The 25,025-nt window shown below is 38.4% G+C and overlaps 1 protein-coding gene and 1 long non-coding RNA gene across 2 annotated transcripts; one reads left to right on the forward strand and one right to left on the reverse strand.

Annotated features, from left to right (window-relative positions):
* Window positions 1–16,684: 16,684 nt before the first annotated feature.
* On the reverse strand, window positions 16,685–17,256 carry LOC307170717. Its single transcript, XR_013823435.1, has 3 exons — window positions 17,171–17,256; window positions 16,881–16,949; window positions 16,685–16,750 (listed from the first exon to the last, which is right to left on the reverse strand). It is a non-coding gene; the product is annotated as an uncharacterized lncRNA (long non-coding RNA).
* A 1,479-nt stretch (window positions 17,257–18,735) lies between these two features.
* Window positions 18,736–20,556, forward strand: LOC307170698 (uncharacterized protein). Its single transcript, XM_079891918.1, has 3 exons — window positions 18,736–18,855; window positions 19,416–19,553; window positions 19,815–20,556. The coding sequence occupies exons 1-3, from the start codon at window positions 18,771–18,773 to the stop codon at window positions 20,468–20,470; spliced, it is 879 nt and encodes a 292-aa protein (XP_079748044.1). The 5' UTR covers window positions 18,736–18,770; the 3' UTR covers window positions 20,471–20,556.
* The last annotated feature ends 4,469 nt before the right edge of the window (window positions 20,557–25,025 follow it).

Genomic DNA, 25,025 nt, shown 5'->3' on the forward strand with positions numbered 1-25,025 from the left:
CAAGCATCTAGGATAGCTGTCTGTGTAATTTAGAGACTGAGAAGATTTAGGGAATCTTGTGGTTTCTTTGAAACAGTAGAGATAAGTGGGACTGAATAATTATAATACAATCTTGTGATTTAAGTTGAATCTGCAAACTAACCATTTGATAGAAGAATAAGCTTTTAAAACCAGTGTTGATGAAATTAATGACACGTTAAAGTTTTAATACTGTATGAAAAGTAACTGAACAGTCCTGATAAATAGTGAGATAAAAGAGAGCAAATGCTGTAAGCAGCTCTGCTCTGAAGCTCTCAATTTAAAGAGATTTGCAGATGATGTTTTTGTAAAAGTTTGATTTTGATTGGAAAGATAAACAATAACTTGACTGGCTCCAAACAAAGAAAGTGCCAAAATGACACAAATTTAAAGAAAAGTCTGTGTTAATATGGGTTAGAAAGTAGATCAATGTTAATATGATGAAGATTATGATTTGGCTATTGTAATTGAATTTGCAACTGGGACTGTAAAAGAAAATACAGAGAAATGAAAGCTTTAGCATAAAGTTCTGCCGGGAAGACTTAATTGTTACGTCACTTTACCTTTCATCTATCCAATCACATTATCACACTCGTGGTATAAAAGATCGGTACTTACTCATGTTTGAGTTCGCAGATGCTGACGCTCCAATTCACCACCATCCTCCCCACCACCTCCAAGTCTAATTCTTCCCTCCATCCTCCCCATCACCACCACCAGGATGGTCCCTTCCATACCTCACGGGGGTCGGCTGCGCCTCTGCCTTCATCTTCAGGCAGGATATGCAGAGTCCGGACCCTCAGATTGCGAGCTACGGACGGGGCCTATGCCAAAGTACTTTATTGCTTGCTGGGTTGTTAATAAATGGATAATTGTCACAGTATTTATTCTCCCGAGTCTTTCTGGTAGAACTGCTTATCAATGGCTCTGTTTGCTTTTCCTGAATAGAACACACTGTTTCAGGGGTGTAAAGTAGGGTGGAGATGTTAGAGAGATCACGGTGATAAGACTGTAGGCAGAATAACAGAGAGTGTTTTATTGCGGTCAGCGGGGTCATTCAGTGACTGTAAATGCCCACTGTATGTCTGTAAAAGTAAATGAGGGAGAAAAGAAAGTTGATAGATGGAACTTTTGAAAGTTGTAAGAAGATTGAAAGATTTAAGTGTAAGGAATTCCTTTTGAAAGGAAAGAACTATAAAAAGTACCGGTTGACATAAAATTACAGATAAGACTAAATGAGTTGTAAAATATTTTAAAAGTACCGGTCACTAAAAGGATGATTGTGTTTTGAATGAAACGCTTTGATAAGGTTTTAGATGATACAGAGAGACGAATCTAACAAATGATTTATAATGATAATCAAAAAAAATGTATCACAAGCAGAGAGCGCAGCCTCAAAAGTTAGTATGAATCATAGAAGCAGATTGATAAACTCCTAGAGAAAACATTGAAGTCGGGAATTAAATTATGGCAATTGAAAACCTGACAACTAAAATTAAAATGAAATTTTAAACGTTAAGAAATAGAATAATTATTATTATTTATTTAAGATAAAATCAACAGAAGCAGTGTTACAGGATTATCAGTTGCTAAATGTAAAATGTGTAAAAAAGGCATTTGATTAAACAAAAGCTTGTTAATGTTGATTTTAAAAGATAAGCTTGTGATTTGCTGAAACAAATTGCTTATCTAAATATGGCATGTGCTGTGACTGAAACTGCCACAGTTTCGGTGCAACAGAGACTCATTCTGAGTGGAAATTTGTAATGTCTAAATTACAATACATGTAATTTATGGAAGAGATGCCTTAAGATGGGCTACAGTTAAAAAAGATGGTAGATAAAGTCTGAAGTTAAAAGTTTATGAGAATGCAGTGTACCAGTCCTGAATGCCTCAAGAGTCTCTCTCTCATTCAATGTCAGCTGAAAGCTATTGTCTGAACCTGTGTAAAGCACAGTGTTTCAGTTCAAAATCATAGAAATGGAAAAGCTAAAACAAATCATGCTACAGGCAGTTCAGATTTGACAAATTTAGAGGACAATTTGTAAATGTTTTAGAAATAAAACTGAATGATTTAAAAGAAGTCTTTAAAATAATAATGCAGACCTTAAATGATAGAAGTGACATTTTTGACTAGTTTATTTTAGGACCACTTCTTTGTCTGATATTAGCCTCCACCATGAAACAGGGCCGATGGCTCCGGCTACAGAAGTAACAGTACACTGAATGTACGGTTGTGATCTAAATTCACTGATTATAATCTAAGCAGCTAGGTTGCTACCTTTAAGATGAATTTAAGTGATTAAATACTGTTGTTATTAACCTGTCTCCCTGTGAACACTATTAGGTCCGAATGGCTCTGTGTGACTCTTGAATGTGCCTTTCCTAAGCTCCAGAGAACAACAGATTATGTTGAAGAAAACTGATTTCCTGATGGGAAAGAGTGGTTACCAGTGTGTACGAAGTGATTACCCCAGGGACGGGTAAGATCCTCTTTGGCTCAAAGGGCAACCTAAGACAGGGGGGTCACGCCACAAACACTGGGCATCTCCTGATGGAGGTGTTTTATGTGAGATGGGTATGAGAGTGGCGCTGATTGACTGAGAGAGGCCACCAGCATCAGCAGATCATTGAGAGGGGAGATGAGCTGTGAGAAGTTACGGCTGTCTGCCCCAGAAAATGTGAGTTCCTCTATATCACTCACAAAGAAAACGCGTTGATTGTATGGCTTGGTTTTCATCGTGACAAGCGTCTACAACTATGCCAGGGGACAACACCCTGAAGAAAAGACAATTATAGCTTAAGAGCTGATCTGAATGGGCATTCAAGAGCCAGCAGAGACCATTGAACTAATCTAATTATCTGTTGTGGAGACAGTAACAAAAACTTTTGTAATTTTAGTGGCCTGATGGGCAAGGAAAATGCAGAGATTGTGTTGATGTTGAACTAATGTGTCAGTTCTGACTCCTATAGATGATTAGACATGACAAAGGACCATTATACGATATGGTGGTGGCTAAAGATGAGAACAGCTTGTGATGAGTCAAGAGAATTTTCTGGAAAACAAAGGTTAGGTAAATTGAGAATTTAAACTAAAGATAACCTTAAAAAAGATCATAGCATAATGTATTTTAGATTGTTGTAATGGTTCTAATTTGAGTCAAACATTTGTATTTTGACATGTGTGAACTTTTAAGGATTGACTATGACTATGATTATTTTAGTTACAGTCCTAGGAGGCTGTTGAAAAGATGAATTGCTTATAGTGAGAGAGAAAGAGACTGCTTGAGTGGAGGAAGGGATGGTACTCTGTCTGTCTTTCTGTTATCAGTCAGCCAAAGAAAGCTGAAGCAAAGTAATAATTATGTACCAAAAACAATCCAGCTGACTTTTCTAAAATCAAATGAATAATGAACAAACATGCTTTGAAACTGGTTAAGAGGCCATAAAAACATTAGATAAAAGATACAGGAAAATGTAAGGCTAAAATGTCATTTAAAATTTAAATCTTTTTAGAGAAAAGATATGAATAAGAAATATGAGCAGTTCATGGTCAGGGATGAGTGTGAGTGTTAATTCATGTTTTGTACAGTATGTGTTAGTTTAGGACAACTATTCTGTCTGAATAGTGTCTATGTACGTGTCATTAACATCTGGAGTGAATGCTTTAGCATTATAGATGGGTTAAGGCAAATACCAAATTCGAAAGTATGCTGAGAATTGTGATTCAATCTGATGAGAAGACAACACAGAACATGGGACGAGCTTTAAGTTGATTGATCATCGAGCTCTGTCTGTTAGTTATTACTTTGGTAATTTATGATGTGCAGTAGATTTGAATTACTTTCCGGACAAGTTTAAGTATTGATGTGTAAATTAGAATTGTGAAGTCGTAGATAGCCGTCAGTCATGTGTTGTGAAAATGTTATAGATTTGACAGCAACAAACACGTAGGCTAAGTAAATCTCAGATTATCTAGAGAGCCCTTAACAGTTATGTATTGTAACAGTTATGAGATTGTTGTTCGACTGACGTTGACAAAGTCTGTACAGCACGACCTGACCTGACAAATTGATGACCTGGAGAATGTTCGTAGATGACAGTTGCTTAAGAAACCAAACAATAGGCCTGAAAAGCAAGAAACGCTGAGGCTAAGGGCCATTGCCCTTAAAATAAGTTTAATAAGAAGATAAGATTTTGTCTTTACGTAATATTTTCTGTTCCAGAAACAAAGAAAGATGTCTGGAGGATTGATGTCTTGAGAACAATTTTGGTTTAGTGTTAATGGCAAACTAAATCCAAAAAACCTTTATGTTAAATTGATGCACAAGTTGAATTGTGCATCAAAAAGGGGGATGGGTTTGGGATTTGCTAAAAGCCATCGCACAGGTGGGATCTGTCTGTAAGTGTGCAAATGACAAAGATTGTTTCAACAGGAAACACCAGGGCAGAAGCGGCAGCAAAGGCCGTGGCATGACAACAGACAAAATCAGGGCAGAATGTGCCCAATAAAATAATGGCTATGGATAAAGTTGGCTAAACATCCTGGCCTATGCTATTATTGTGTCAGAAAGAAAGGTGCAACACTTGCGCAGCGCATAACTTAAAATTTTTATTTTTCAGGATGTCAGAATGGATTGCATCAAACAGAACTGATTCTGTTCCAAATGTATAAATATTGTTTTGTTAACATGAGCAACGTGGGTTGAGAGTTTTTTCAGGAGAAAGGACCCTGAGTGCTATTCAATGAGCAAGAAATTATCCGATGATATGTTTCAGGTTGAAAATTCTACAGGTCACACCAAAGGGACGACAAGACAAGCGGTCACTAACAAAATCACTTAAGGTCTCCATTCGCAGGTGACAGTAAATTACTCATTCCAGTGGGGGTGCGATCATGATCTAAGGGAAAATCTTGTAAGAATTTGAAAATGATTGAAGAGTGTGAGACCTGGGTCCAAGCATCTCACCTTAAACTACACCAACCAACGTCAGCAACCCCACACGCCAACGAAAAGAATAAAGTGGGGGATCAAGGATGTGCTAGAAACATACCTCTCCTGCCTACGGGGGAAAGACCATTTCAACGGCGCGCAAAGTGTCAAAATGGTGAAGATGGAACGTCCATGGGGCAACGAGATGATCAACACATCTGGAGAAAAATGTTGACCAATTAATGGTTGAAGAAAAGTTTTGTGATTTTATTTGATTGAATCAAACTAGGTATTGATTTGATTGGTGCAAATGTAGAAAATCTATTAACTGATGTGTAATAAGCTATGAAAGACAGTCCGTAATGGAAGTATTAGAGTTCATTTTGAACAACTACATTGGTTAAAAGGATGCAGGGTTTGAAATGAGGGATTTTATTCATGTTCTTTTATTTCTTTGTACCTTTTTAAGATTGTTGAATCAACCATGGGGTGATGATGTTTTTCCCTACTAATATGATCTATACTATTTCTTGTTTATACTGAGGTGACTGAGGGTTCGATCCAGGTCGAGAGTGCAATGACAGTGTTTATTCATTTAGCCCGGCTTCATATAAATATTTATTTGCTTGCTAAATAATTATGGGCCTATCCTTACGAAAACAACCTAAGCTTTTTCATTCTGAACTTTTAACAAGGTTCAAGTAAAATGATCAGGTATACGAAAACCAGACATGAAGGGTATAACTGTGATGTAAAGATTTGAATTAATTCTATTCTTAAGATTTAATAGTATAATGGGTTTGATTAAAATCAGAAAACAAGGGTGAATTTTTTTATATATATAGTTTATCAGAGAATGATAAAGAGGAGGAAACTGTAACGGTAAAAATTCAGCATTACTTATATTCATTGTTTCCAAACTGTTAATTTCATTTAATCATGTGTTTCTGTGAGAGTTTCTAATAGCTGAAGGGACATGAAAGAACAGGCTATAAACCAGATGGGCCAGGAAGATAGTAAAAACACCTGGGCCCGAGAAATGGTTCGATCAGGAGAATACAGGGATCATTTAGAGAAGTCCCATGCCCCCTCCTGAGGGAAGCAGGAGGTAATTTAGGTCGTAAATGAAGGCCTTTTGGCTTCTCAGGGATAAAGAACAGTTTGACCTGCCCAGGGGGTAGAAACCAGTCCAAACCAGCTAAAGATACAGAAACTGGGAAGGAGGGGTTGTGATGTCAGAAACCTGTATAAAATGTCTATGTTTATTGAGTCCAGGAGGAGTTCTTTTCCAAGTTGGGTGGCTGCGACTTGTTATGAAAAGAATCCTCAAATAATAAACCTCTTCTCTTTATTACAATTTGCCTTGAAAGTTTTCTTACACCCTTGATGCTGTTTTCATTTAACCTCTGAAAATTGCTTTTACACGGTTTTCCACTGACTTAAATATCTTTTACAATTCCCTAACCTATCTTTTACAATTCCCTAACCTCAATAGAGGACAACTGTAAAGCTGTTAAGACAAACAGGCTGTTGAAAAAGATAACTTATTTTTTAGATGTATGATTTTGATCCAAGATGACGCCGCTCAATGGCGACTCGGTACTACTCTCTGTTTTGTTTGTTTGTTTGGTGTTGTTCTGCGCGTTCCTAGAACCCAGCCTTGGTATTGTTCAGTATGACAGATCTGCATTACTTCATATTCGGGACAGCATGCCCGTTTTCCTGCCCGATCTACCGCCGGATTGCCAACTACATAAGGAGCGGCTTAAACAATGCTGGAAGATTCGGAAGCGGGGTGTGAGGGGTGGCGCTCTTGTCCGGCTTAGGCGTCGCATCTACCGCCCAGCTCTACCTAGCCTGATTCTTTCCAATGTCCTCTCCCTGGCAAACAAAATGGATGAACTTTCTATGCTCATTCGTACACAGAGAGACTTCACGCCGCCGCTATCTGCTTGTCTGAGACCTGGTTGGCTGAAAGTTTCCCTGACTCCATGTTACAACTAGCGGGCTTTTCTCTACACCGTGCAGACTGCACTGCGTGCTCACAAAAACTATGTGGGGGTGGGGTTGGCTGCTACATCAATAGCAACTGGTGTTCGGACTGCAAAAACTTGTCACAAACCTGCTCTCCAGAGTTGGAGTCTCTCACTGTAATGTGTAAGCCCTTCTACTTGCCTCTTGAGTTTTCTTCTGTTGTCCTGATGGTTATTTATATTCCCCCGGACGCCTCTGCTCCGGCTGCTCTGCAGCAACTTGTGGATAATATCACAGAGGTTGAAAACAACAATCCCGACGCTGCCATGTTTGTGCTGGGTGATTTCAACCATGTCTCCTTGAGGAAGGCACTCCCCAGATACAAACCCCAAATCCAGATCGCTACCAGGAAGGATAAAACACTGGATCAATGCTATTCTCCTATTCCTGAGGCATATCATGCTGTAGCCAGGGCCCCCTTGGGTGAGTCCGACCACAACACTATTTTTCTTATACCAAAATATCGCCAGAAACATAAAGTGGCGAAACCAACTGTCAAACTTTTTAGGAAATGGTCCCCACAAGCCATAGACACATTACAGGACTGCTTAGACTCCACGGTATGGAGTAATTTTTGGTCTGATGGTCAGGATATTAACATCTTTACTGATACCGTCACTTCCTATATTCAATTCTGTGAGAGTGTTTGTATTCCTACAAGAGCTGTTCATGTCTTTAATAACAGTAAGCCCTGGTTCAATAATGTAGTGAGAGTGCTATGTAAGAAAAAACAGGCTGCTTTTAACCCTCTGGGGTCTGGGGTGTTTTTGGGGTCCTTGAGATGTTCTGACATGCCCTGACATTTGTGCTTTTTTTCAGTTGCTTATAAACATATTAATGGCAAAGGTGTAAATTCACTCTATATAGCACAAACAGGACTTCCATAATATGTGAGCCACATGTATGTACGTTTTCATTTTTGAGAGAATAATGTTTATGCATGGTTATCAAAAAAACTAAAAATTAAAGTTTCTGAAATAAGGCCACAAAACACATACTAAATATGTGGCAATAAGACTTTTGACTAATGGATGTCATCGCCTAGTGTTTTTTCCTCAAAATGATATGAAAATCATCCTGCCTAATCATTCACATATAACGATACATTGATTTTAGTTTTGTGAAACACTTTTAGTTTGGAAAGCCAATATGCGGATGGGGCGTAAACGCTCCAACAGCATCATGCATATTTAGTAGTTCACACCTGGTGAGACTACGTCCCTGCATACTTAATGAGCCATTCATTCAGGTGTGTCACCTATAGCTAACTTAAACAAGCTTCATAAAAATGATCATTCTAGGAGAAAATTTCAGATGGCATTTAGAGGCTTTTGCATCTGAACTCTTCATATACACACACACACATATATATATGCATGCACATACATACTTTATAATCTTTTCAAAACTAGTCAACATCTTTCAAAACTAAAGTATACATTTTATCATACGTATTTCAAAGTATATTTAAAGGATTCATTAGTTAGTTGATGACTTTATTTTTGACAAAACACATACAGTATATATTCCTCATCTCAGTATAGCAATAGAGTTTGCTAAAAGCTGTTCATTCAATACAGCAGTATTTGAAAATCGATCATATTTTGTAAAATTACATTTATATTTGCATTTATGTCAAAACCTAGACACTTTTAAACATCAAAAGGACATTTATTAATATGTATTCGTGTCAAAATGACAAATAAACAGATTTTCCTATTCAATTTTGCATGGAAACGCTTCCAAGACGATTGCGTGTCGAGTGAAAAATAGGCGTCGGTTCTATTTCTAGAATGCACGCGTTTTCCACGCGGCTCGTGCCGCACTTGAGACGCGCGTCTCACACAGGCAGTGTGCAAACTCTAAACTGTTAACATGGGAGCCGAAATAAAAACGGACACGCCACGCAGCTGAGACGCTTACGCCACGCATCCAGTGTTTCACCGGCCTTCTCCAGCGGATGTGGGCGTTTCACAGGTTTGTATGGATCGCCTCACATTTGGTTTTGAATAGCGCGGTCTCCGTAGGCGGAGTCACATTAAAACTTAATTAGCTGAGATGAGAATGACTGACATCCAGTGCTTAATTTGTAAAGTGGGAGGTCCCGGAGCGCAGAGGGGGGGTGGATCCGGCGACTCAAAACCGGGGTTGGAGGTAACGGAACAAAAAAAAAAAAAAAAAAAAAAAAAAAATTACACTGCCTACGTAGATTCTCTGCAGGGACAGCGCCAGAGAATTTTTAACGCATGCTGAGTGGGTGCTAGATCATTGACGGGGGGAGCTGCGCAAAACTTGGCCACTAAATATTTAATATTCAGTTATGTTAATGATCACAATTAAAGTTTTAATTTTATTAAATTGAACAAGCGCAACATTCAGCATTCAATCAAATAGGCCTATTCTAAAAGATGTAGGCTATTATTAATAATAATGTTATTTCAACACAATATCTCGTTATTTCGAAATAATATGTGTGCGTGCATCTGTAAATCCGGTGACGCGTGTATTGATTTTTATTAATAAACAAGTGTTTTCTCTAAAAGTGTCGACTCGGCTGCAAAGATGAAGTTGACGATCGCCATCTCCGTGTGAACGCGCTTATAGAGAGAAATGCACATACTGGTAAATAAGCCTAATGGATAACATAATCAGAGAGTAGCCTTTTTCTTTTTTCGTTTTGAATTATTTCGTTTAAAGACATTTCAAGCTTTGTGTATTTGATGTATTTGTCATTTCTGTGTGAGGCATACACTGAGTTTCGTTAAGTTAGGATGTGCTCTAGTTCACGTGCAATGCAAGTGAGCACGCGGGCGCCTCCGTTATATTTGTTTCGTAGGCCTATTCATTAAATACAGGCAATTGGTTGATGAAAAATTGATACAAATTAAGATACAATTTATACAAAACGAAATTCACTTTAAAGAAAGGGCTTTCTACAAAACAACTTGATGAAGTGGTCAAAATCATGTCTGACCCGCTCCATGTCTCAAATTGCGCATCCTATCTTACTCGGTCGTGCTGTTCACTTTTCATAAATCAACATAAATGGAAAAAAAAAAACATTATAATATTTTAACAAATATGAAACTAAATGCGCTTTTTTAATGGCTACAACAGTAAAGTAGGCCTATACATAGCGTCTCTATTTGTACAAATTTCTGCACATTAATTTAATTCTGAATTTTGCACACACAAGTTGAAAGGCATTTGTTCAAATCAAGTTCACGGATAATTGTGCGTGCATTTATTAATCATTATGATACTAAAATCCTAACAAATAGGCTATGTACAAAAAAATCAGATGAGCCCATAATATGAACTCATTTACACGTTAAGCATTTTCCTCCCATAGAAAACCATTATAAGAACGCTTAATGTGGCTTAATGCAGAATGTCCCCTTATTATGTCGAAATAACGAGATATTATGTCGACACTAGGCTACTGTCCACCGTGGTCTCCTTTTTGATCAGCAGAAACGATTTTTGCTTGTTTGGGATCTGACTGGTCAGCGTATTTGAAAAAGTTTAAGCAAACTTTCCTGTCTTTTTGACATTTTTCCCCTGAGTGAAACGATCGAGGCTAACAGCAATCTCAACTCGTACAACAAGCGCGCAAGTCATGTGTCGCAAACATTGAACACTACACAAACAGTAATTTTTTTTTTTTTTCATTTAGGCAATTAATTTTATGAGGTGCCGGATCCAATAAAAAAGGTTCCGGATCCAATGTCGGAGGTGCCGGAACATGTTCCGGCGTGTTCCGGCTCAAATTAAGCCCTGCTGACATCTCTCTCTTTACATACATATTATATAAACTGTGAATATTTGTTTTTTATAAAAATTACTTCATTTAAAAGAAGATAATTCAAGCTTCATGCCTGTGTGTCTGTATGCCTGTTTGACTGAGTATTCGCTGAGTTACAGTTCATTTTCGGACGCGTTTCAGAATTGACTTCACTGACGGAGAGTAGGCAGAACTCGCATCATGTTTATTTTTCTTTATTTAGCGAAAAGCACAACACTTTGTTTTTATTATGAGCATACACAAAAAAAATACACACTAAACAGGATCGATTGATGTATAACACAAGCATATAAGATAAAAAAATATTTTTTTTTTTTTTTTTTTTTTTTGCACTCATACGGAAAAAAACGAGCCTATCGCGCCGGCGCGATAGCCGACCCCAGGGGGTTAAGAGTGGTGATATGGTACAATACAAATTACTGAAATATGAATTTTAGCGAGCTGTGTTGAAATCCAAGGCTTCCTATAAAGCTAAGTTTGAAAATAAACTATATGCAAATGACATCAAAGGTGTCTGGCGTGGGCTGCAGGACATTACTGACTATAAGATCAAACACCATGCTCCAGTTAGTGACCCCTCTCTTCCTGGGAGGCTTAATGACTTCTACTGTCGTTTTGATAGCGGAAATCACCTACCAGCAAATAGGAGTGTTGATGATGCAGTTTCACTCTGTTTGCATTCTATTCTTCAACATCTGGAGTTAACCCTCTGAGGTCGGCAATCACGCCGGCGTGATCTGCTCGCTTTTTTCCTTATCAGTTGAATTGAGACCCGAAATACTCTTTTGACTTTGATTTTACAAACAAGTTTCATACATCAATCGATTCTGTTAAATGTGTATTATTTTTGTGTATACTCACAATAAAAACAAAGTGTTGTGCTTTTTGCCAAATAAAGAAAAATAAACAAGAAGCGAGTTCTGCCTTCTCTCTGTCAGTGTAGTCCATTCTGAAACGCGTCCGAAAATGAACAATAACTCAGCGAATACTCAGTCAAACAGACATACAGACACACAGGCATGAAGCTTGAATTCTCTTCTTTTAAATGAAGTAATTTATATAAAAAACAAATATTCTCATCTTGTGAAATCTTTATTAAAAGAGAGCGATTCCAGTCGAGCTCATTACAGCTGATTCAAATGTAATGTGACACGCCCAAGGAGAGCGCGCGCTATTCAAACGCAAATGACTGAGGCAATCCACGGCGCAAACCTGTGAACGCCCCCATATCAGCTCGAGAAAACACAAGTTTATTCAGATCATTACTTGTTTACACCGTCTCGCAGCGCTGTGAGGAATAATAATAATGGAAAATACCTCAGAAGTGCGGGTATTTCGAGGAGCAAGGATCAGACTGAGCTGAGGAATACAGTAGTACGTTTTTTTTCCTTCTCACGTGAATCGGGTTTCTGTTTATGAATGAATGAACGGCAGAGATGCGCGCTGTTTACCACAGCTCGCAAAAAGACAGTTTAAATTTAAATAGCGTTTGTGAATGAATGATGATGTTTTAGCAAACTGTATTGCTATACTGAGATGAGTAAAAATCGTCTGAAATATGTTGAAATAAAATGTAGGCTATTTGTATAAGCAACGTATTAAACTGCAAATTAACATTTATATGCCCTAATATTTCATAAAAACAACGTTACAGTCAGGCGAAATATGAAAGACAACATTTTGTTGACTAGATTTGGGTACAGTTTTTACTGTAGAATATACTGTAAGATTACACTTGAATTGTTGTTGTAATTGTAACCTTTTTAATAAAAAAATATATTTACAAGGTAGATGTAAACAAACTATTAAAAGGTAAATATAATTTTTTTCTTTAAATAATTTGTATTGTGTTTTATTAGTAACAAATTTGGGGAGAGGATACATATTCCAAAACTGAAAATACAGTATGAGAATTAACTGCACAATTACTAGACATGTTTACCTTGGATATTATACAATTTGCAAGCACAATTTGTGAAAAAAAAAAAAAAACAAAAAAAAAAATTATAAATAAAATGTATATTTGTGTATAAATATATACACACACATATATATATATATATATATATATATATATATATGTGTGTGTGTGTGTGTGTATGCATATATATATGTGTGTATGTATATATATATATATATATATATATATATATATATATATATATGTGTGTGTGTGTGTGTGTGTGTGTGTGTGTGTGTATATGAAGAGTTCAGATGCAAAAGCCTCTAAATGCCATCTGAAATTTTCTTCTAGAATGATCATTTTTATGAAGCTTGTATATTTAAGTTAGCTATAGGTGACACACCTGAATGAATGGCTCATTAAGTATGCAGGGACATTGTCTCATCAGGTGTGAACTACTAAATATGCATGATTGTTTACGCCCCATCCGCATATTGCCTTTCCAAACTAAAAGTGTTTCACAAAACTTAAATCAATGTATCGTTTTATGTTAATGATTAGGCAGCATGATTTTCACATCATTTTGAAGAAAAAAACTCTAGGCGACGAAGTCTTATTGACATATATTTAGTATGTGTTTTGTGGCCTTATTTCAGAAACTTTCATTTTTAGTTTTTTCAATAACCATGCATAAACATTATTCTCTCAAAAATGAAAACATGTACATACATGTGGCTCACATATCATGGTAGTCCTGTTTGTGCTAAATAGAGTGTAATTTTTTTTGCCATTGATATGTTTATAAGCAACTGAAAAAAGCACAAATGTCAGGGCATGTCAGAACATCTCAAGGACCCCAAAAACACCCCAGACCTCAGAGGGTTAAAATCTACATATGTACGTGTCCTCTTTGTGGATTATAGCTCTGCGTTCAACACCATCGTTCCTGTGAAGCTGATCAACACTTTACAGGAGCTAGGTGTTAGAACATCACTTTGCAAATGGATTTTCAACTTTCTATGCGATAGGAAGCAGGTGGTTAAAATGGGTGATTACGTCTCACAGTCAAAGTTTTTGAGCACTGGCGCCCCTCAGGGCTGCATCCTTTCCCCACTTCTGTACTCTATATACACAATTCTGTCAATCACACACCAGTTCAGTTTTGTTGTTTAAGTTTGCTGACGATACCTCTGTAGTTGGTCTTATTACTAACGGAGATGAGTCTGACTACCGCAGAGAAGTGGAGGGGCTCGTGAAATGGTGCGAAAGCTATAACTTGATTCTTAACATCTCAAAAACCAAGGAACTGGTTGTGGATTTTAGAAGGACCCCTAGTCCCCTCCCTACACTCTCCATTAATGGGGTGGAGGTGGAGAGGATCACTTCCTTCCAGTTCCTTGGGACCACAATGCAGGAATCTTTATGATGGGAGCTCAACACTAATTTTAAGATCAGTAAAGCTCACCAGCGACTCCACTTTCTGCAGCAGCTCAAAAAGTTTAGAGTCAGCCGAGTTGCCATGACCCACTTTTATAGGTCAACTATTGAAAGCGTGCACTTTCTCTGCCGAGGGGTATTGTCTTTTTTCTGCGGGGTTTTGGTCTAATGTCCTACTGTTTGCTGGGTATTGTTGGTGAACATTGTCTGTTTTTTGTACTTATGATGTTTGTCTTTTAGGTTATTTACGTCTGAGAGTTGTACCAAGACAAATTCCTATCAACTTGTTGACATGGCAATAAATTTATTGAATTGAGTTGAATTGATACAAAATTTTGATTTCATTGTTTTATAGATTCAAGTGTTTTTATGGCTCTGTATTCCCCCATTGAATAAAAATATTTCAGCCTAAATTCTATCTGTTCATCATCAATATATATATATATATATATATATATATATATATAATTTTTTTTTTTAAAGTGGCGTTGATATAAGCATGGCTGTATTCCCTAGTTGCTTGAAACATTGTTGTTAGTCAAAATTATTTGGATCCGCATCGCAAGTCAATCAGCAATTGTAATTCAGTTTCCAATTCTAGAATGCCCCTGTGTTTGTGTATGCTGTGTCTCTTCATATTCTACACAGATTTATGCCAGTAGAGATCCACTTGCTGTAGAGTTTAGGTGTAAGAGGTTATTCATAACAACAACTAGTAAACGTGGAATTTTCTGAGAGCTCCCACTTGTACCATGTGATCGCTGTACCACCTGACCATTTTGTCATTGATAGTGTTGCCATAGAAACACTCAATCTTCTAATTATGTCATCTGGGGCCGGTTTCAAAGATAGGCTTTGACTATGGCTTAGATATAGTAGATAGTCAGACTTCAGATAGACATCTAAATCAGACCGTTGCACAAAGCGCTTAAGACTCTGACTATCTTAAGTAGGACTACACTGCAATGCATTCTGGGTAAAATAAGACACTTTTCAAAACAAAAAAAAACATTGCGAATCGAGTAAGCACATTCAACCGCTCAGTGCAGTTTACCCCAGCGGAAAATATGTGTTTGTTGGAGGAGTATAACAGTTACAAGGACGTTTTACTTGGGAAATTTAGCGGAGAATGTAGTAACAAGAAGAAATATTTAAATTATGAGCCATTTTCCCTTTTCTTTTGGCTGTTTGTAATGTAACTGATTGTTACTGCTGTTTGCCAAGGTAACATAGAGTCTTAGACCTAAGTTAGCCTGGGGGTCAGGTGTTTAATTTTTTTGGCCTAAATTAAGTCAGTCTTTATTTTTGTGAAAGTCTAATGCAAGTTAGACTAGTCTATGTGCAAATTTTAGACTTGTCTAACACTATAGACCGTTCTAAAATAGCGCTGTGAATAGAGAAAGAGTTTTTAGCCAGACAAAATCCCCTTGCCTTTCCTGATAGTTGCTTGTATGAAAGATACAGATTTTCCGCGGAAGGAATGTCTTATCTTTGCGAACTTCTTGAGCCGCACATAAAGAATTTAACACATCGAATTCATGCACTTACTGTACCGCAAATGGTATTGCGTTGCGTTTTTTTGCAAGTGGTACATACTTGCACGGTGGGTGATCCACAGAAGCTAGGGGAAAGCACAGTTTGTCGAACCAATCATAAGGTGGTCCTCGCTCTGCAGGAGTACATGAATAGTTTCATTAATAGTGTTCCCCGGACATTTATCGACCATGTCCATAAAAGAGGGTTTTCATGATGAACATATGATCACAAGTTTGGATACCAAATGGCCTGGCTCCAGTGCTTGTCTCACAAATTTTCTGTGAGTCTGTGTTGTGTCAGCACAAAACTGTTCATTTGAACTGAGATAGAAAAACCTACACAATAACCCCCTATCATGACCCTCAGACAGGGCCACAGCACCGCTTCAATGTGGCCCTCAGTAAAACCAGAGTGAAGATAGAGATGACCTTTGGCATCCTAAAGGCACATTTCAACTGTGTTCGGCCCTTAAGAGTCACCAGAGCGGGCATCACAGATAGTGGCTGCATGTGCCATTCTGCACAATATAGCCACCAGTAGAAAGGAGCGAGAAACACCACAAAACCAGCTTCTCCCTGATGAAACTGACCCGATCACACTTGACCACCCAGCTGGTGCAGATGTAGATGCAATCACCATACAATATTACACTTAATAAAAGCACATTGAAACTGCAGATAGGTCTCAAACTGTTTTATTGGTTTTGTGGGATGAAAGGGAGAAAGAGAGCAAGAGAAAATTGCATTAATAAATATTCATACTAAAGTGTTACTTGGTTAAATAAGTTCACATACTGAGATCAGTTTTATCCAGCTGTTTGATCTCCAATTTTTATTATTATTATTATTATTATTATTATATATATTTTTTGGAGCCTCCTCAGCTCACAGTCCAGCTCCGTTAGTGAACAGTCTAGTTAACAGTCTAGTTCAAGACTCCTTTAGAGAACAGTCTAGTTCAAGACTCCTTTAGAGAAGTCTAGTTCAAGACTCCTTTAGAGAACAGTCTAGTTCAAGACTCCTTTAGTGTGCAGTCTAGTTCAAGACTCCTTTTGTACAGGGCCCTGACTGAGTCTGTTTCCACCTGAAACATAATTCCACCACAAACATGATCATTACAAGTTTTCTGGAGGCTCATCAAATCACAAAAAGTTCCTTGACTTCCTACAAACACAGGACTGACTGTAATTTATGTCAAGGGTTTAAAGCATTACCTTGTTCACATTTCTTCTGAAGCCCATTGAGGTAGAGGCCTCAGTTTCTGGGGCAGGTTGTGAAAAATCCTACAATAAAAGAGATGTGTAAGGGCCAGTCCCTTTATGCCACACATTCAAATGTTTGCCATAATAAAAAGCCCAGTGCATTCACATCAGCAACTGTCTCAGAACACACAGACAGAGTGTCTTCATCATTTCCTCCACCCTAATAAATAAAAATAGGTCAATGTAAAGCATAACTGTTGTAAAGCAGGTTATGTTTGGTGTTCTGTCTGCTGCATACTGACCTCTGTGTGGGAGACTGTGTGTATGTGTGCTGGCTTCAACAGGGACACTGCACTTCCCTCTACTGCAGAACATACAGTCAGCCATATTTAAAACTTAAAGTAGTAATGTATTGCACACGTACCCAGTGTTACTTGTTTAGAGGAGCCAGCACCAGGGTCAGATTGTACAGCACCTGTAATCCCATCCATAATCGGCCGTCCCTTATTGCCTACTCAGAGCCAACTCCTCCGCCACTGTATTCTGGTTTTCTGAATTTAACTCTATTTCTGTTTGCTGCAAACAAGTGTTTGTGATGTTCACAAAAGTAATAAAAGGTTGTGTTAAATACTCACCACTTTGAATTATATTTCTATATTTTGTCTTTAACTGCTGCCAAGAACATTTGGAGTTGGGGTTGCATCTAAAAATCAATGAATATTAATCTTTCTTAGTACACACATGCACATTTTTTATATATTATAAAAATAGGCTATAGGCTATATTACACATATAGGCTACACATACATATATATACATACATAATTTTACATAAATCTAGAACGTATTTGTTTAACTTACACATTAACAATCAGCAATCTTTCTCCAACAGTCTTCTCTTGCTTTGGCAGCAGAGACCGTATTGTTTCGAGCTTGAAATACATATTTAAATTAATTGTAATTCTGAATGAGTATCTCTTGCTCCTCCGCGAAAAAATATATCGCTCTCGCTCTACTACCCGCGATTGGTTGTTCAGTGTCGACGTCACTCTTTTAATCTTTAAAACTAGATTAAAGACGCATCTCTTCAGCCAGGCATTTATATAATACTTTTAATCTTACAGTTAAATCCGGTCTCTAGTTCATAAACGCCAGAGGAGAACTGGCCTCCGACTGAGCCCGGGTTCTCCCAAGGTTTTTTTTTCTCCATTAGGTCACCTGATGGAGTTTTTCGGTTCCTTGCCACTGTTGCCTTTGGCTTGCTCAGTTGGGGATATTTGGGGATATTTAATTGAATTAATCAATCAACGATACCATTGATCAGCATTACCAAACGTGGACGTTCCACTAGAAACAAACATTGATGTATTGTTTTAATTTATTACTGTGAAGCTGCTTTGATACAACCTATGTTGTGAAAAGCGCTATATAAATAAACTTGACTTGACTTGACTTGACTTGACTTTTATGTGCACGCGCGCGTGGAGTAATCATAGCTTAAGTATCAAAGCCTGAGTTGACAGAGAAAGTTGATGAGCTGCATCATGGTACCAATAAAGCCTGATAGCATCGGTTTGGTTTTGTCAACTCTAAACTAATCCTGCAACCCTGAGTTTGTTCATCTACCATCATGGTACAGGCCCCTGGTGTGACCGCAGTGCTCCACTCCTCCAAACATAATCAAACACACCTGAACAAGCTAATCAAGGTCTTCAAGATTAGGCTACTAGAAAGCTACACGCAGGTGAGTTTCATCAGGGTTGGAGTTACCCAGACTTCCTTGGATCTATAAATCTTTGGACAACAATTTATGTTAAGGGATTCAGCAACACATGTTATAGTGTAGTTTTGTGTGTAGCATGTTTTCCAGTAGAGTTGATTGTGAGATCACAGGTCAAGAGGATGACAGCTCGAGTGTACTGCTCATTGAGTGTTGTTTTATTGTGTCTGTCTGCATGTTTGAGCACAAACCATGCTGGAGTCATAGGTGAGAAGATCTTTCAGCTTCAGTACACCACCCAAAGAAATGCATAAATAAATGCCTTACAAAATATGATGTTCCGTACAATTAGTTGTAATAGTAAACTTTTGAAAAACATTGATGGATGTCTTTCTGCATTGTGCTTCTAAAACACACCTCACCAGTAGTGGGGTAGGTTGTAATGGCACTCTGTGTCTTTAAAACTAATTGTCAGTTTAATTATAAATTGTATTTCTACTTGATTTGAAGCAGATAAATGTATGAATATTTTCAAGTTTGAGATGCGCACTGCAAAACCCCTGACTTATAAATACTGAAACTATTACAACAACACTCCTGTAGCGTCTGGTAAAGCTGACGGTCGTGCCGTGGAGGATGTTCTTGTGATCTAGACTCCTCTGGAGGACACTGTTAATTAAACTGAACTAAAAGTGAAACCATAAAGTAGAAAGACTAAACTAGTTTTTTCTTGTAAAACCTACTCTGATCTTTGACCACTTTTTTTCATATCACTGAATGCTGAAAGTCTCATTACTGTATGTTTCTGTCATGTGTCTGTATCACAGCAAAGCCAGGACAGTGTCCAAGCATAAAATCTGGAGGAGGAAATTGTGCTGAGTTGTGTTCCTGTGATAGTGACTGTCCTAAACATGAGAAATGCTGCAGCAATGGATGTGGACGTCAGTGTATGGATCCATTTACAGGTATTTATGTTCTATTAGTGTTTGAGTCAGCCTTCTCGATTTCAGTTGGATTTATTTTATCGTTCACCGTGTCAAACGTATAGAGCTGATAGCACAGTTTCAAGCACAGGATTGCTTTACAAATTTAATAGATGAATACTTCTTAAAATACAATTCTTTCTGTAAGTACAACTTGCTGTTCATGCTTTGCGTTTTCTGTACATCTAAGACTGAATGTTGCAAAAACAGACTGACTAAAGCTGACTATCTGAATCCATGCAGTGACGCCTGCAGCTGAACCGGCAAAGCCTGCAGTGTGTGCCGAAAACTGTCGTCAAACTCACCCTGATGCCCCATGTTCTGGCCCTAAGGGGGGTCCTCCAGAGCCTGTAGTGCAGCCTGGGGCCGAACCAGCAAAGCCTGCAGTGTGTGCCGAAAACTGTCGTCAAACTCACCCTGATGCCCCATGTTCTGGCCCTAAGGGGGGTCCTCCAGAGCCTGTAGTGCAGCCTGGGGCCGAACCAGCAAAGCCTGCAGTGTGTGCCGAAAACTGTCGTCAAACTCACCCTGATACCCCATGTTCTGGCCCTAAAGGGGGTCCTCCAGAGCCTGTATTGATGCCTGTGGCTGAACCAGCAAAGCCTCCAGTGCAGCTTGGGGCCGAACCAGAAAAGCCTGCAGTGTGTGCTGAAAATTGCCAAAAAACTCACCCTGATACCCAATGTCCTGGCCCTAAGGGGAGTCATCCAGAGCCTGTAGTGAAGCCTGCGTCTGAACCAGCAAAGCCTGCAGTGTGTGCTGAAAACTGCCAAAAAACTCACCCTGATACCCCATGTCCTGGCCCTAAGGGGAGTCCTCCAGAGCCTGTAGTGAAGCCTGGGGCCGAAACAGCAAAGCCTGCAGTGTGTGCTGAAAACTGCCAAAAAAACTCACCCTGATGGCCAATGTCCTGGCCCTAAGGGGGGTCCTCCAGAGCCTGTAGTGATGCCTGGGGCCAAAACAGCAAAGCCTGCAGTGTGTGCTGAAAACTGCCAAAAAACTCACCCTGATGGCCAAGGTCCTGGCACTAAGGGGGGGTCTTCCTGGCCATAAAGAATGTGGCTATGCATGCAGTTAATGGCGTTGATTTTACCATTGATGTATGGGATGTTTTTTTCTGTTTAACAAATAAATCTCATACTTAAGAATAAGTCTCTATTTTTTTATTTTTTTATTAATTTGCCTGAAGAGTTTCATCTTATATTGCAGCAGCTGTTGCCCAAAATGGTTCACAATAACTAGACACAAATAACAGTACAGAGAAAAAAAAAATACATAGACAAGGACATGATCAAACACCCATCATGAGGATGCTCAGGAAGTCTTAAAAGATGTGCGTTTAACATGGCCTTAAATTTGAGTAGTGACTGTACAGATAGTGGGAGTTCATTCCAAAGTTTGGTTCTGACATGAGAACAGTCTGTCGCCATTATCTCAAGATGGATTATAAAATGCCAGCATACTAGAAAGATAACTGGCAAAATTGTGACACCTTATAAACAAGTAACATGATCTTATAGATAATTTTGTCAAAATGGCCACTACTTTAAAAAAAGGAGTAATTGACTCTGACTGGATCATTCTCGCCAGCATTCTGTATTTTGAAGACGTGCCAATGCTTTGTCAATTCCAAAGTAAAGAGTTGCAGTAATGTGTACAAAGCACTCGCTCGCACAATCTGCAGGGGTGATCTCAAGGATGCTTACTTTCATATAAGCATCTATCCTGCACACTGGAAATATATCAGTTTTTCCTTTCAGAGCGAAGTGCACAGATTTTTTTTATTCTTCTATTCAGGCTCAGCCTAACTCCGCATGGGTTCAGCAGGTGCAGAGAGGCAGCGTTATCACCACTGAGACACAATGAGCTCAGAATATCTGCTTATCTGGACGATTTTCTGATAGGCGCTCACTCAATGGGACACAGAGATGCTCACGTCTCATCTCACAAATCTGGGGTCCAGAATCAACTTTGGGGATGTGTGGCAGGGCTGCCGTAGATCTCTTCGCCTTACAGGCAAATGCAAAGTGTCCGCTGTATGTTTCTCTTTCAGGGATGAAAATGTGCCTTTGGGTGTGGGTGCGCTGGCACATTTGTGGCCGAACATGTTGCTATGCATTCCCACCGCTGAGTCTAATTTCTCCCACCCTGGACAGAGTAAGAGAAAACTAATGATCTATCCTTCTGATAGCCCCTCGTTGGCCGGGGAGGCTGTGGCTGGCAGAGATTGTCCAGCTGGACCTGCACTGTCAGATACACTGCACTGGCAAATATTTTACCCACACCCGGAACAAGTCTATCTTTGTGTCTACGCCCGTGAAGGGTTAAATTTAAACACATTCGGGCTTCCGCAGAAGGTTATAAACAGTATCCAAAGCGCTAGAGCCCCATCAACTGTATGGCCTTAAATAGCGTCTGCTTGAAAGAGAACATTAGGTCACTTGCGTAACCCCGGTTCTCTGGGAACAGAGCAAGGTATCTGACCAAGCTTCCCTACTCGCATAACACAGGGGAAGTGCGCGCTTAGAATGCCGATTTGGGTTTCATAGCTGTATATATAGAGAGGGGATAGGCTCCTTATCATGAGCTGTGATTGTAACTGTGAGCTGTGGTGTAATTGGTGCTTCCAAAGTCTATCTCGCCTGGGGATGTATAGTGAGATACATCGCACTGGTCACAGAGAACCAGGGTTACACAAGTAACCTAAGGTTTGCTAACACTGTGCATATTTACAGATTTTAAGATGATGACGACAGGAGTGAATGAGGTGAAATATTATTGAGAGATGACAGAAGTGTTGCCGTTTATGATAGTTATATCCAGAAACATATATGTTTCCAAGGTGCAAGATCTATGGTCTTGTTTATGGAATGTGATACTGGTTTATTGGAAATGGACAATATAATTCAAATTCGTATTTTATTTGGGAAATATAAAATACATAAAGCAAAGTACGTCAACTGTACCGAATGGTAGACGGTTTTCCACTGACTTAAAGATCTTTTACAACTCCCTAACCTCAATAGAGGACAACTGTAAAGCTGTTAAGACAAACAGGCTGTTGAAAAAGATAACTTATGTTTTAGATGTATGATTTTGATACAAAAGTTTGATTTCATTGTTTTATAGATTCAAGTGTTTTTATGGCTCTGTATTCCCCCATTGAATGAAAATGTTTCAGCCTAAATTCTATCTGTTCATCATCAATATATATATATATATATATATATATATATATATATATATATATATATATATATATATATATATTATTTTTATTTTTTTAAGTGGCGTTGATGTAAGCATGGCTTTATTCCCTAGTTGCTTGAAACATTGTTGTTAGTCAAAATTACTTGGATCCGCATCGCAAGTCAATCAGCAATTGTAATTCAGTTTCCAATTCTAGACATGCCCCTGTGTCTGTGTATGCTGTGTCTCTTCATATTCTACACAGATTTATGCCAGTAGAGATCCACTTCCTGTAGAGCAGTGGTTCTCAACTCCAGTCCTCGGGACCCGTTGCTCTGCACATTTTGTATGTCTCTCTTATCTGACACACTCAGTTCAGTTCATGGAGTCTCTCTTAACGAGCTGAAGATCTGATTCAGGTGTGTTAATAAAAAAATATATTTACAAGGTAGATGTAAACAAACTATTAAAAGGTAAATATAAGCCTTTTCTTTAAATAATTTTTATTGTGTTTTATTAGTGACAAATTTGGGGAGAGGATACATATTCCAAAACTGAAAATACAGTATGAGAATTAACTGCACAATTACTAGACATGTTTTCCTTGGATATTATAGGCCAAATTGCAAGCACAATATGTGGAAAAATAAAAAAGAATTGAGATGCTTCCAACTGTTGCTCTTGCATTCTTGTGGCTCAGTGACTCACCTGAATGAATGGCTAATTAAGTATGCAGGCCCCATTGTCTCCTAAGGTGTGAACCACTAAATATGTGGATCGTTGACGCCCACTCCGCATATTGCCTTTCCAAACAGAAAGTGCTTTGCAAAATTCAAATCAATGTATTGTGTTATGTGAATGATAAGGCAGGGTGATTTTCACATCATTTTGAAGAAAAAACACTAGGTGATGACATCCATTAGACAAAAGTCTTATTGGCACATATTTAGAATGTGTTTTATGGCCTTATTTCAGAAACTTTAGTTTTTAGTTTTTCAATAACCATGCATAAACATTATTCTCTCAAAAATGCAGACATGTACATTCTTGTTGCTCACATATTTGTGAAGCCCTGTTTGTGCTAAATAGTGTGTACAATTTTTTTTCCATTAATATGTTTATAAGCAACTGAAAAAAGCACAAATGTCAGGGCATGTCAGAACATCTCAAGGACCCCAAAAACACCTTAGACCCCAGAGGGTTAACCCCCTGGGGTCGACGGTATCGCCGGCGATACCAGCTCGCTTTTTTCAGTTCAGTTCAAAAGAAATTAATTTTGCTCTGTGGACTTTGATATTACAAGCAAGTTTCATACATCAATCGATTCCGTTAAATGTGTATTATTTTTGTGTATACTCACAATAAAAACAAAGTGTTGTGCTTTTTGCCAAATAAAGAAAAATAAACGTGATGCGAGTTCTGCCTTCTCTCTGTCAGTGAAGACCATTCTGAAACGCGTCCGAAAATGAACTGTAACTCAGCGAATACTCAGTCAAACAGGCATACAGACACACAGGCATGAAGCTTGAATTCTATTCTTTTAAATGAGGTAATTTATATAAAAAACAAATATTCTCATCTTGTGAAATCTGTATTAAAAGAGAGCGATTCCAGTCGAGCTCATTAGAGCTAATTCAAATGTAATATGACTCCGCCCACGGAGAGCGCGTGCTATTCAAACGCAAATTACTGAGGCAATCCAAGCAAACCTGTGAACGCCCCCATATCAGCTCGAGAAAACACAAGTTTTATCATATCATTGTAACCTACTGTTTACACCATCTGGCAGTGCTGTGAGGAATAATAATGGAAAATCTACATCAGAGTGCGGGTATTGCAGTAGAGAGGATCCGAATATGTAGTAAGTTTTTTTTCCTTCTCAAGTTAATCGCGTTTCTGTGAATGAATGAACGGCAGCCGCAGAGATGCGCGCTGTTTATCACAGCTCGCAAAAAGACAGTTTAAATTTAAATTGCGTCCCTGTGTGAATGAATGATGTTTTAGCAAACTGTATTGCTATACTGAGTTGAGTAAAAATCGACAGAAATATGTTGAAATAAAATGTAGGCTATTTGTATAAGCAATGTATTAAACTGAAAATTAACATGTATATGCCCTAATATTTTATAAAAACAACGTTACAGTCAGGCGTTTCTGTTTGTGAATGAATGTTTCGGTTTTAGCAAACTGTATTGCTATACTGAGTAAAAATCGACTGAAATATGTTGAATAAAATGTATTTGTATAAGCAACGTATTAAACTGC

The sequence above is a fragment of the Squalius cephalus genome (genome assembly GCF_949319135.1).
Source record: "Squalius cephalus genome assembly, chromosome: 14".
Classification (NCBI taxonomy): domain Eukaryota; kingdom Metazoa; phylum Chordata; class Actinopteri; order Cypriniformes; family Leuciscidae; genus Squalius; species Squalius cephalus.

Excerpts from the sequence above, each read along its gene's own strand:
- LOC307170698 (XM_079891918.1), top strand. The coding sequence starts at position 18,771 with ATGACAGCTCGAGTGTACTGCTCATTGAGTGTTGTTTTATTGTGTCTG. Across the intron at positions 18,856-19,415 it reads AAACCATGCTGGAGTCATAG|CAAAGCCAGGACAGTGTCCA; the intron begins GTGAGAAGATCT and ends TCTGTATCACAG. Across the intron at positions 19,554-19,814 it reads GTGTATGGATCCATTTACAG|TGACGCCTGCAGCTGAACCG; the intron begins GTATTTATGTTC and ends GAATCCATGCAG.